General features: G+C 47.9%; 1 protein-coding gene across 7 annotated transcripts in view; it reads right to left on the bottom strand.

The window, feature by feature from the left end:
* Window positions 1–13,302, bottom strand: part of ATP9B (ATPase phospholipid transporting 9B (putative)) — a 223,685-nt gene that overhangs the window by 179,712 nt on the left and 30,671 nt on the right. For all 7 annotated transcript variants that reach the window (XM_044242779.1, XM_044242783.1, XM_044242781.1 and 4 more), the window contains exons 3-4: window positions 8,332–8,482; window positions 5,548–5,661 (exon numbers count right to left, since the gene is read on the bottom strand). In XM_044242779.1, coding sequence (XP_044098714.1) covers window positions 5,548–5,661; window positions 8,332–8,482 — 265 coding nt within the window. The remainder of the gene's footprint in view (window positions 1–5,547; window positions 5,662–8,331; window positions 8,483–13,302) is intronic.

A 13,302-nucleotide genomic window follows, 5' to 3' on the forward strand; every position in this document is an offset into this window, starting at 1 on the left:
TCTATCGTGTACCCTACAACCTTACCATCTCATTGATTAGTTCTAGCATTTCTGTGTACACGGACACCCCAGAGTTCCCAACATCTAAGACTATGCTGCTGTGAACACAGTCAGGTTTCCTTCTTTCCTTGTATCTAGATGTTGTTTAGTTCAGGTAAGACAAGGAAAAAAAATAGGAAAATCCAAAGTAGGAGATACCAAAATACTTTTTAAATAAATTTAGTGTTACCAAAAGCCTTAAAACTTAAACACATTTTAACCGAACAGTTTCAATTCTGGAAACTTATCCTAAAAAACAAAACAAAACAAACAAAACCAAAAACTCAAGGATCCCAGCAGCATCAAATGTAAAAATCTGGAAATAGTCTGAATGTCTACAAATAGGAAATTCATGGTGTACTCTCTGTTGAAATACTGTGTTTCCTTCATTCAAAGATGTGGTTAGCGTCGGGTGGGAAGAAAACACCACTTTAAAAACATAAACTCTAAGTCACAACCCGGTTCCAGTAAGATGAAAAGCACGCATCCACCAAACCAAGAAATACAGTTCTAAACAGCCGTTCTCACGCAGAAGAGTATCTACTGTTACAGACCGTGTCCACGGTGTATACGTGATTTCTTCCGATTCCATCTGTGACTGCCTCGCCCTGAGAGGGAGGAGAACGGCTGTGAAGCGGACGTTCCTTAAGGACCGGAACAGCACTGTCAACGGAGCGGCTCTGCATCCGGCAGACGCAGCGTCAACACCGGCAATGTTCTGTGTGCTACCAATTTGCTCAAGCCCTGCCTGAAATGTGAACCTTCCCCCCAGACTGGTACATGTCGCCTACAAGCTCCAGGTCAACCTAACTTTCACCCTGGAAACCTATGGCTTGACCACAGCACAAGTTAATTCTCCGTCCATTAAGCAATTATAAACACAGAACACAGTCGTTCCTAGAACTCAGCAAGTGAAAATAAGCTCTTGTTTCCAAAGCAGTAACATTAAGAAGATCACCAAAGAGGGGCAGATCCCCGCTCCCGAAACAGGAGTCAAGCGCTCTTCAAGGAAACAGAGCCCTAGTCACAGGCAAGGACTGCACAAGCTGCCCTAGGCCACGGCCGGAATCGGAGGTTCCCCTGAAAACACAGCCGATGTGCAGGACCAGCAGCGACCAAGAGGTGTCGCTCCCACACCACCACGTGCGCCTCCTGCATGCCCATCCCCAGAAAAGCCCCCAGCCAGGCTCCAGCACAAAGCAGATGCAGAGAAAGGCGCAGATGCCGGGAAAGGTGCTGCCGACGCCGGCCCACCATGTCGTCCTTAACCACTGTCGTGTCCCACGCGTGGCCTCCACCTGCAGAGAGCAGACCCACTGGCCCGTAGCTGGGTCAGAGCAGACCGCGGGCCTCCGGATGTGGACAAGGAAGCGGTCCCGCAGGAGCAGCTGGACCTTCCCCCGGCCTCAGCACCGACCCGGTCCACGGTGGAAGCTACAGCGGCGCCACCTCGAAAAGCCAAAAGCAAACACAAGAGGGTGACGGTATTTCACAGTGAAACAACACTGTCTGTGCATCGGCCTGTCAGTCACAGTGCATGGCGGGAACGTGTCACACGGCCAGTCCACGGACCGGGACAAAATCTTATACCACAAAGTGGAATTCTTTTTTCCTACTTCTCCAGATGGCCCAGGAATCACGCGGAGTAAGTGCCAACACAAGACGTATTTTTATAAAATTCCACCGATATTTTACAGAATCAGTTAGTAACCTTGAGGGATTATTACATGGCAGCAACTTTGCTATGTCTTTTAGATGTGTTACCTCTTAAATGCCACAAAAACCTTATGAGGTGTGCACCCTCACCTCTAGTTCACAGACAAGGAAACTGAGGCACCAGCAGCACATGTACATCCTTTTGCAAAGGTCACAGTAAACGTGCAGCTCAAGTGATGCGTGTTTGTCTCTGGACAGTAGGAGGCAGGAGTCCAGGGAACCGATGTGGCTTCTCCTTTCCCTACTCCGTCCACACCTCCGACGTGCAGAGACCCTCCGAAGAAAGAGTGGACAGAAGGAAGGACCGAAAATCAGAGTGCTCGCAGACTGGCTACCTGTGCAGCCCGTCCGGCCTTCTAGGAGCAAAACAGCGGAACAGGCCTCGGTGGAAAATCAGTACTAACCACCGCCTCCTCCATCGGAGAACCACCTGCGCAGGGAGCTCCATTCCACCTGATTAACTCTGATGGAAGCACTACAATCCACTCTCTTACTCTGATGACACCAGCTTTCCCTCAAAGAGCCGCTGTGAAAGCTGAATGATGCAAAAGGCAATCTTCACTCTGACAGGGGGAGGCAATAAAGCCACTTATTTTCAGTTTGCTCTTCTGTTCTGTGGCAAAATATAACAGAAATCAGATCAGACTGGAGCTGGTAAATAACATCGCCCGGAGAACTTGATAAAGAAAGATGATTAAACCATCGCTGTTCTCAGAAATACCTTTAAGTTGGAGAGCAGAGCAAACGTGAAGTGCCTTGTTGAAAATCAGGGGACGCCAAACCGAAGAGTTCAGAGCCACCTGCAGCCTGGTGCGCTGGGCTTCTCTGCCAGGTTTCTGGCACAAAGAATCTGGAAATGCTAACTACTTCCTCTCTCTGAGCCTCCTGAGAAGGCAGGCGGAGAACAGACATCAAGACACAGAGTGTGAGCCTAAGGACCACGTGCTAGTGCCGGCCTTTGACAGGATGCGGCCAACATAGTGGGCAGGAGAGAGCAAGGAATCGGGAGCTAGGAGAACCCTGTTGAAGCACAGCTCCTGAATTTAAAAACACACACACACACACACACACACACACACACACACATATCTGACTTTTCAGTGTAAGAAAAAGTTTTCTGAGGTGAGTTTGGATCAAGGAACCAATACACCTCAGCCTGCCTCTTGGGATTCAACGGTGAATCTAATGCCCACATCAGCTTTTTAAGATTTTTGCTACATCAGAGGTTAAGACGTACATGGGCAGTGCGAGCACAGACACTAGGAAATCTTCGTTACTGATTATCTGACGAAAGGCACGGACTGTGGCTGCCGACGAACCCAGAACAGAAAGGTTTCATAAAGCAGAGGCCACTTCTGGGCCCAGGGACGCGAGAGCCCCGCCGGTCGTGTCACAAAGCAAAATGAAGCGTTACTCAAATGGGAAAGATGGGCTTTTCACCTTTCTTTGGGGCCCCTGACACCCAAGTGCAGCAGGGTAAGGGCGTCCCTTCCGCAAGCACGGCGCCAGGGGCTGGCCCCGGCACTTCCGCAAGTACGACAGTTAATCCTCACGCGCCAACAAGAGAAGGACAAGGCACTTCCAACGCCACCAGCTGACAATCAAGTCAGAGGACGGAAACGTCACTCGGAAGCAAAGGGCGGGCACCGATGCTGGCGCGCACACTCTCACTCCAGCCGTGGCCGACACAGGCGACTCTGAACGGTTGAACTGAAACCCCTCATCAGGAATCCATCTACAACTCACACTTTCTTTGGTCAAAAGCTACTTAAATCGCAGTTAATAGGAAAAGATGCAGAAGAAAAGCAGAAATGAATACATTTTACTTTAGATGTTTAAGAAGATCTTGTGTTCCGAGACAATCACTGCTAAAGTGAATTTCAACCCAAGATGGGAGTGATGCCGAAGGGGTCCAGGGCAACCAGGTGAAGCGGGGGTAGGAAGCGGGGCCAGAAATAAACACACTGACTACAGCCGTGTTTACGGGATGAGCCAGTGTTTTCCCTACGCTCTATCTGTAACGCTGCGCTGCTTTTACGGGAACCTGGGAGAGGTGAGGAGCGGCCTGTCAATGAGACCTCCAGGATGCCAAAGCCTGTGGGGTCTCCAACTCACGAGCACAGGGGAGCAGCGTACCATCACACTGACCACGACAGCAAAGTCTGTAACTGGGAAACATGAGCAGAAACGTCTCCTCTTCTGGAAGACGGACATACCCGGTCAGTGGAACACTTCAGAGAAGTGAAAAGTGAACGAACTAGAACGTATGTATCATCACAGATCCGTTATATACATCAATGTTAAGCCAAAAAAGCATGATGCAAAAGGACATATACAGTAAGATCATCTTTATATAAATTTTTACAGCATGCAAACAACACTCGGTTTTATTCCAGCGACACGAACATGAACAGCACAATTATTAAGAGAGACGTAACAACGGAGTCTCAAATGCAGAACAGGGGTTGCCCGCAGAGGAAGAAAGGAGCGAGGAAGAAAGAAACCGGTGCCCCCGTCCTCTCTCCACAGCTGCCTGGCCTGAGCCTACTGTGACAACAGCTCTGCGCTTCCTGAGCTGCACAACACCTACAGAGGCAGACAGCTCTCCCCCACTCAGGAGGAAACGGGAGTGCCTGCTGACCTCCCCCCATCACAGCCCGGTGTCCCCACGCTCCAGCCACACCCCAGCCCCCGGGCTCCCCCTGCCTGCACATCTCTCCCCTGCTGCACACACGGCCCAGACCCTCTGTCGTCCAGATGGCATTCGGGTGCCGGCCCTCAGAGCGGCCTTCCTTGACCACCTACTTCAATAAGCCTGATGTCTTCCAGCCTTTGCTAATCTAATGAGTGGAGAGGTATTCGTTCACTCAGTGACTGTGTATTTGTACAACAAACACGGTTACTTCCTCCGCTCAAACCCACGCTATTCGGAATCCATGTGGATGCGACAGGAGACACTGCTTCAACCGAGCCTCTCGGCGAGGTTCCTGTCCCCCGGCGGCCCTCCCTGGCGCATCTAAGTCCATCCCTGGATGGCGGCAGGGCGGCACCAAGCACACAGACGAGCTCGGGAGCCCGGTGACCACATCTCCAGTTCCGAAGGGAGCGCTTAGGTGGGGATGTGGGCACTGCTCTGCCCTTTCACTCACTATGTTTTCTTGACCAGATTATGCTGGTAATCTGCCCAAAAGGAAGCAGTGCATTCTTCCAGGTGAGAGGAAGAAAAAGGCCCACATTTTGTCTGTATAAGCTGAAAATTATTGGCAAACGGCATCAAACCATTAAAACAGCATTATGTCTCAAGTTGAAATACTTGATGCTAAGGGTCAGCTGCCTTTCACAAACTGTTACACCCTGAGCTGTCAGCCCGAAACCGTCTGGACTTCATCAGTGAGCTACTTCAGCCAAACAGTAAGAACTGCCCGTCCGTCAGGACGCCAAGAGCCACTGAGCAGACACCGACAGCGCCGTCTGCATGGGAGAGAGCTGGCCGCCGGAGAAACAGACCTGGTGCCGCAGGGCACGTCTAGGATGCCCCATGGAAACCAGCCCTCACGCCCAGCAGCAAAGGCGCCTAGTGGCCTCTGGGCCAAGGCCGTGACACTCCAGCGAGGCTGCGAACCCCCTTGCCGCACAGCTCTGCACGATCTCGCAGCAGAAGCACGATGAGAAACAGCAATAAGACCGCGTGTCTTGAGATCGGGTTGGTTTATCTGGCAACCATCTGCACTCTTAAAATCAGATATTAAATAGTTAATAATTTAACTTAATTTCAAAAATCTGTTCTTTTACCAGAGGAGCCCAGTAGGTGTAGAGGTAGCCTATTTTCAGTGCTGGTACGAACTGGGAGCAGGATACTACCAGAAAATAGAGATTCAAGAAAAACTTGAATTGTTCATATAAAACCTGAAAAGGAAAAGAAAAAAATTAACACAATCTCTTGAAGGAAAACCTGTAATACTTCAATTAATTAAATCCACACAGTATCTAGCGGCATCTGCATCAGTGACGACCAGCCCTGAGTGACAGTAAATGTAGTTTGACTCTGACACCAGCTTTCCCGTGACTGAACCCCATGTTTATTAGGCCTACTCAGAGTTATAGTTAAAATAAATTGAAACAAAAGACAACTAGAATGTCCAATTATGTTAACAGCATCCTCTACAAGTATTTATTTTCTTATATACGATTTTGAGTTTTGCACACTCCTCTATAAATCTTTGTAGATCAAAGCAAATGAGATAGCAAAACCTTCCCAATCAATGTTACTAAGTCAATAATTATCTGTATTTATATACACAAAAATGTATATCTTGATAACTCAGAAAATTTTATAATGAGAAAATTATATTAACGCTGCATTTATAAAAAGGTAAAAAATGTGATAGCCATGTCTCTGAACATGAACATCTGGGTAGCTTTAAAATAACTGAATGAACAAGCAAAACGTACACATTATGACTTCATAAAAATTGCCTTAATCTCCTCTATTTACTTTTCTCGAAGCATAAATGACGACACGAAAAGCGCGTGAACTGCAGACCAATTCAGGAAGACACGACCTATACCATTTATAATCTCTTGGCAGATGATCTGCAATAACATTTTCAAATACAAAATAAGTATCATTCAATAAAATTTAGGAAAGCAAATCCTGAAACTTTGTTTTTGTTTTTTAATTCAAACAGAGTTATCTTTAAGGAAGCAAACCCAAGATCTGGTTTATTAATAGACTTCTACTTACAAATTCTCAAATTATTAAATTTAAATTGAAAATCAAAATGGAACAAAACTCATGTTTATAGACGGGAATAATTCAAGTGGCGCACCATAATTGCAATTAAACTTACAACCTTGCAACTTCCAAATCAAAATCTCCCTGGATGCCGTCTCATATTGCAACTTGGAAGGCGCAGAAATTTTAACAAGAGCAGAGCAATGGGTTAAGTACTCACAGTTGACTTAGAGTCTGGAACCACAGTTTTTAACATAATGAAGTTTTCCACATCATCATACAGTTATTTTTGCAACTTAAAAATCAGCTGCATTGATGACACGTTTATATTCATAATCATATTCAATTGCTGTCTAAAAATGTTTTGTGTCATTTCATAAATTAATCTCAGCAGGAGAGAAAGCTCTTTTCCTCAGTGATTTCTTTAAAATCTCAGTTAGCATAAATTATATCTATTAGCAATTCAAAAATTGCCATTTGTGCTAAAAATGGCATAGAATTCCTACTGTGCAATTATCAGATGTTTCTAAAATACTACGTTTTAGATGAAAAGCCCAATTTAAGAGGCAATCTAAGGATGAATTCGCACGGTAAGAGTCACACAGCCACACCAACAGGTACCCTCAGGACGCGGACTGTCCTGGCGGCTGTGGGGGTTCGCTCTGGTCAGAGTGGGGCTGCACTGTGGGGCTGCACACCACTGTAATCAATACTCTATTGTCTACTGAATGAACTTTGTGACCTTTAGGAAAACGTACAATGCTTCACCGATCTGCGAGTATTTAAAATTTAAAGAAAACAGCAGCTTCATTCAATAAAGATGAGAATATTTATCTGCCTGAAAGACAGCGCACATTTGACTGTCCTGACAAAAGACCTGTCATTTCATGATGGAGCCAGCAGTTCCGCGTGTTTTAATAACGAGTAAATTAGATATGAAGCATTCGCCAACTATTAGATGGTTGGGGGAGGGTGGTGAGGGGCAATCAATGCCCAATATAAAATCAGCATGATTATTTAAATTAAAACATGAAAAATAAAACAGCCCTTATTTCACATTACCAAGAGATTTTCTTGCAAAAGGGCATCAGAGCAGATAGCTAGAATGTCTCAAAAACCTTGATATAGAAATATAACCAGTACCAGCTTCCTTCTGCCTTTAGAAAGATGAATAAATTGGTCTATAAAAATAGGAAATAATGTAAAAAAAACAAACAAAAAAACCCATTCAATCATTCTAAATAGAAACTCAGCTTTGTATCTTAAGCCAAAAATATCACTGGCAACAAAAAAAGTAACAAAATATTTAAACTTCATTATTTACACTTAGCATAATACCTAATTAAAGATAAATAATGACATACCAATATAACATGGCCAGAAATTTATAATGTGAAGTAAAAAATACATTTACAAATGCTTACAGATATTTTGTTACTGAGTCATGGTTGTGTAAAAAATTATTTTACTTTGATCACGAAGTTCCTTGGCAAGCTTTCAACTTAACATTCCAACTCACCTGCACACAAAACTTATGACTCATTTTCTAATAATTTAATTTAGGCTTACTTGATTATTTCTACAGTAATATAAATATGTTTATCCAGGACCAAAGTCAAACTATAAATTTTCTTTCAATGAACTCCATAATGTACCCACTAAAAGTGTGCATGAATTATTTAAGAACTATCTGAAACATGGACAGTTCAGAAACAAAAGGTCATTCATTTGTAGGTGACACAATTAACAGGGAAAAAAATATTAAAAAAAAGATCAGTGAAAACAAAAGAAACCAGCAATTTCTCATATGAAACCCACTCATAAAAATGTAATAGTCTTACCCCAGGTATAAAGGTAAATACATTGTATTTCTGATTTTTTATAGAATTTCTGGGATGCTTTTCTTCGCACTTTTCAGGATGCCCGAGCCACACTGTGCGAGCTTTCAGTTCTCTCTTTCTTTGACAAATATTTATCAGCCAATCACAGCAACTGCATGGAAACAAAAGACACTCATTATGTACCCTTGTTTAAAATTTTTAAATTAATTCTACATATTTAAAGCCAAAACTGGTTGTTCCTGTATTTACTAAATACTGACAGCACATCTAAAGCTAATCTGTAAAGTCTGTCTTAAATAGGTTATACTGATATAAATCTGACATAAAACACTGGAAGAGGCTTGTATGAGTGCGTAATGACTTCTAGAACCTCAGGGAAATATCTTCCCTGTTTCGAGTTTCGTACTGACAAAACCAGTAACGTTCTGAAGCAGTCAGTGCTCTTCTATGGGGAGAAAAGGGTAGCCGCGCGGCTTGCAATTCTCAATACACCTGTAAGTGATCCAAGGGTAAAGGTCCTCCGACATCAAGTCATCCAGGAGGTGAACCCTCTCTTTGAGGTAATCACTTCCTTCCTCTCTTAAAGATGACGATTTTAGTAGTGGGTTGGGCCTCTGCCTTCAGCTCCCGTCACCATCCCAGGGTTCTGGGATCACGGCCCGCATCGGTCTCTGCTCAGCAGGGGGCCTGCTCCCCGCCCCCCAACCCCCGCCGCCTGCCTCTCTGCCTACTTGTGATCTGTCTCTCTGTGTCCGATAAATGAAATCTTAAAAAAATTAAAAATAAAATAAATAAAATGAAGACTTGGGCTCAGTTCCATACTGAGAAGGACACTGGTGCCGGGACAGGCTCAGGGAAGAAGACTCAGCCGCAGGCGCGCAAACACCGTTGTCCGTGCACGTCCGCACGTCCCGCGCAATCCGACCGCGCGCCAACAGCGCCGGGGCCCAAACACTCCCGCGTTCTGGACAGCCAAACCATTACTTCTGGGTACAGACAATAAGCTTTCCTTCAAATACTTAAGAAAAATGGCAAAAAGGTATCGAAACCATCTGAACTAAGTAGTCAACAGCGCTGAACGTGACAACCGGGAGTGCCCAGCGCTCCCAACTGCCGAGGGCCTCCGGGAAGGGCTTCCCCCGGGCGCCGGCCGACGGCTCGGTCCGCGGGCAGCCCCGGCCGGACGCGCCTGCAGCGGGGGCGGAGGCCGCGCACCCACTCGCGGGTCTGCGCGACGGCGAACTGGGCCCGCGGGCTCCGTCCGGAGGTCACTGCGCGCCCGCACGGTGGGGCTCCGTCCCGCTCCGCCCGCCACGGGCACGTCAGTCTTCAGCGTCCCCCGACTGCGCGGCGTCACTCGCGGCGGCGTCCTCCAGTCCGAAACCGGTCTGTCTGTCCTGGTCGTCTGCCGGGTTCTCGGCCGCGCAGGGGCGCTTCAGTCGGGGCCCGCAGCCCGCCCCCGCAGCCGGCCCAGCGCCGCGCCCCGAGCCGCTCCTCCCGGCGGCCGTCGTAGGAGCTGCCGCGCCAGAGCAGCCCCGCGCCTGCCCGTCCGCCCCCGGAGCGCCGACGGCTCGCAAGGGAAGGACACTTCCAGGTCCCCAGTGGCGACAACCGGGCCGCCATCAACGCCGGGTGACCGCCGGGGTAGCATCCCGCCTGCGGCGCCTCCGTTGCGGGGGGGGGGGGTGTACTTCGGTAAAACATCGGGGACGCGTGACCGGACAAAAGTTCAGGCGTCAAACAGACGAGGACGCACTCCGAATCCCCACGACTTCTCGCGCGCGCGTCGCTCTCCCCGCGTGGCCCGCGCGGCCTCCCCAGGCAGCGTCCGCACCGGCGCCGGCCCTCGGGGCTCCACACCCGCGCCCGCCCCGCACAGCAGCCCGCGCACCCCGAGCGCCCGGGGCTCCGTGCCTCGCTGTTCCCGGCAGCGGCTCCGCTCGCACACGACGCGCTCCTGAGGCTCGAAAACCGCGCGGTTCGGCTGCACCGGACACACGGCCGCGCGCGCCAGGAGCGGCCCTTCCCTAGCCTCGGGGCTCCACCAGGCCGACCCCTGCAAGACCGCCGCGGCGATGCGAGCCTCGCATGTTTCACGCCGGAGAACAAGGAGGCCAGAACCGTGACTGACTCCTCGGAGACGCGGCGCCCGGCCGACGGCAGAGCGGGCAGCAGAGCCTGAGTCCGCCCTGCCCGTCGGCCCAGGGCCTAGGGCGCCCCGGCGGTGGCCTGGGTCCCGGGCGCACAGCGTGGACACGAGCAGAGCGCGGAGGAGCAGGGGCGAGGCTCCACCGGGGCGCCCACAAGTCTGAACGTGGGCTTCCTCGTCCGAGAGCACAGGGGACGGGAGTGCGCGCTCGGGAGCCCCGGGCACCACGCCTCCTCAGACCAGGCCCTCCAGGGCCGCTGCCACTGCACGGCCGCCCTCGGTCCGTCTCCAGCGTCTCCAGCTCACAGCGCTCACTCCCGCACACAAGCCTACGTGCCTGTGCTGCCCGACGAAGCGCCCCCGGCCGCACGTGACCATTTTAATACGAATTTACACGAAGTGAAATGAACAGTCCAGTCCCTCCGTCACATTAGCCTCATTTCAACAGATCAACAGCCACCCTGGCCCTTGGCTACCACAGTGGACATCACAGATCTAGAGCATTCTCGTCGTCACAGGGAGGGTCCGTGGGCAGGACTGGGCCGCATGGAGCACAGGGCAGTGGGGACAGCACAGGAGACACAAGCCTGCAGCGCTGCTGTCAGAGCAAAGACCCTCCAGTGACGTATGCAAGTTCGAGTTCTTGTTCTGAAACATTTAACTGCCTAATGCGACAGTTTAATGTATGAAAGTCAGACAGAGCTAAGAGAAAACAGAAAGCAGGCAAAATTAAGTGTGTGAAAAATAAATATAAAATGTAGGAAATGCGGATTTTACCAACTCTATGGCAAAAGGCTCCATGAATGCACAACCGCTCTGGGCGTCCCAGGAACGGTGCAGACAACCCTCACCCACGCCACGGGGGCGGGCCTGAGCCTGGCCACCCGCTAAGTTCCAAAGCCTTCCCCTCTATAAGCTCTACATTAAATACCAAGGGCTAAAAACACATACACCTCAACTGTTTATTAATTTTTTCTCTATAACTCTATTTTTTCTCTATAACTCTGTAGAGAAAAAGAAAAAAAAAAGATTCCCAGACATCCAAGATGTAACTATTTCCAACACTTTTCTACCTAAGAACTATCAAGGAACAAGTGTTATTGCTAATTATTTCCTTATGCAAACATAGAAGCAAGTCGCCACATGCTGTTTCACAAAATTAAATGAACACAGGGCTTGAGGGTTTACAAGCCTGGAGCGCCACCAGAATTGCCACTGGATAGTGCAGACAGGACACAGGGCCCGAAAGGAAGACAGGTGCCTTGAATGCCAAGAGTAAAGGACATAAACACCAAACATTTAAAACAAACAAAACAAAACCTGTAACCCAAAAGCGTGAGCTTTACGGAGCTATAGAGCTAAGCAGGAAAATAAAATCACGGGCCATTTTTTAGTAAAACATACTGGTAAACACTGGTCCCGAGCAAGCGAACATGGAAGAGGAGCAGAGAGTAACCGTCCCACACAGGCAGAGCGCCTTCTAAATGCGGATCACCCAGGGGACACCCCCCATCCCAGCACCCGAGTCAGAGCAACGCTAAATCCAATACTGAACCAAGTATATCCTGCCTTCCCACACGGCAGGAATAGAAGCTTTCCACAAATGCTTCTATAATCAAAGTAATACTCTATACTGAATAAAGTATCTTTAACATACCAAGATCCCGTCTCCTAAAACTTCAGCCATAGTTATACAACTCCCAAAGTTTAGAAAGCCTTCTTGGAAAAGCGACCGAACTTAGACACTCAGGATATCCAACAGGTGCCCATGGTTACCCAGAGCAGCCCAGCCCAGCGTCTCCTTAAAACATCAACGCCTTCCTATGCTCTGCGTCACCAACGTGCTGCAGGTTCCCGGGAAATGCAGAGACCACGAAGAACAGGAGTCATCCCGGCATCTGACACCCCCCCCCACCCACCCATACAACCCCCTGCTCCTATGAACACGGCCTCGGTGGCTCCACTTTCCCAAGGGACAGAGCGACCGTTGGTAAGGAGTGAAACAGAAGGCTCACGAGAAAGGCCTCACCCCAGCCCCAGAGAGCTCGTGCACCGGCGTGCATCACAGTGACTCACAGGAAGGACAAAGTTCTGGAGGGCAGAGGATGGAAAAATTTTTTCAATGTGTCAGGGCTGGAATATTTACCAAGTAATAAAAATGAGAAAGCAGTTTTTAGGCCATTAAGAAATTAAAGCCTACTCAGTTGCTGAAATTAGGAAGAATAATTATAAAATAAGCCTTAGTAGTCACAGAGTTTGCAAGCAGAAATACACTGAAATATTTACAACTCAGTATTGTTATTTGCTACCTACCTTTATTGCAATATTCACCCTCATCTCCCCCTGCAATTAAACTAAGTAATTTTATGTATCTTCTACTTGTTGATCCAACATCTAATAATGTTACAGTAAACACTGAATTTTATAATGCCTAACATTTAGGGAATAAAAAAACAGAAAATACTCAAACATGAAAATTTATAAGAAATTAAGAAAATAAAAGTAATCTAAGTTGTTAGATGTACAAAGTTGTTTTTTTAGGTGCAGTTTTTAATTTAAACAATTCCCCAGTTTGGCAGATATCACTGACCAGGAAGAGCACAACAGTATCTTGGATCATTTCTCGTTCGTATGGCAAAAAAGACACGTTAGCTCCATACAGAGTGATTAGAACGTGCCAACATGGTTCAGTTGGCTTTTTCTACATGATCACCACTTATGGAGATAGACTTTAGATACACATTTATTCTATTTTATTGCTTAATCTCCTCAAAACGATGTTTTTGCTAGCATCTATATTTGCAAATGTATTCTTAAATGTT

Source organism: Neovison vison, chromosome 3, assembly GCF_020171115.1.
Source record: "Neovison vison isolate M4711 chromosome 3, ASM_NN_V1, whole genome shotgun sequence".
NCBI classification, from domain to species: Eukaryota; Metazoa; Chordata; class Mammalia; order Carnivora; family Mustelidae; genus Neogale; species Neogale vison.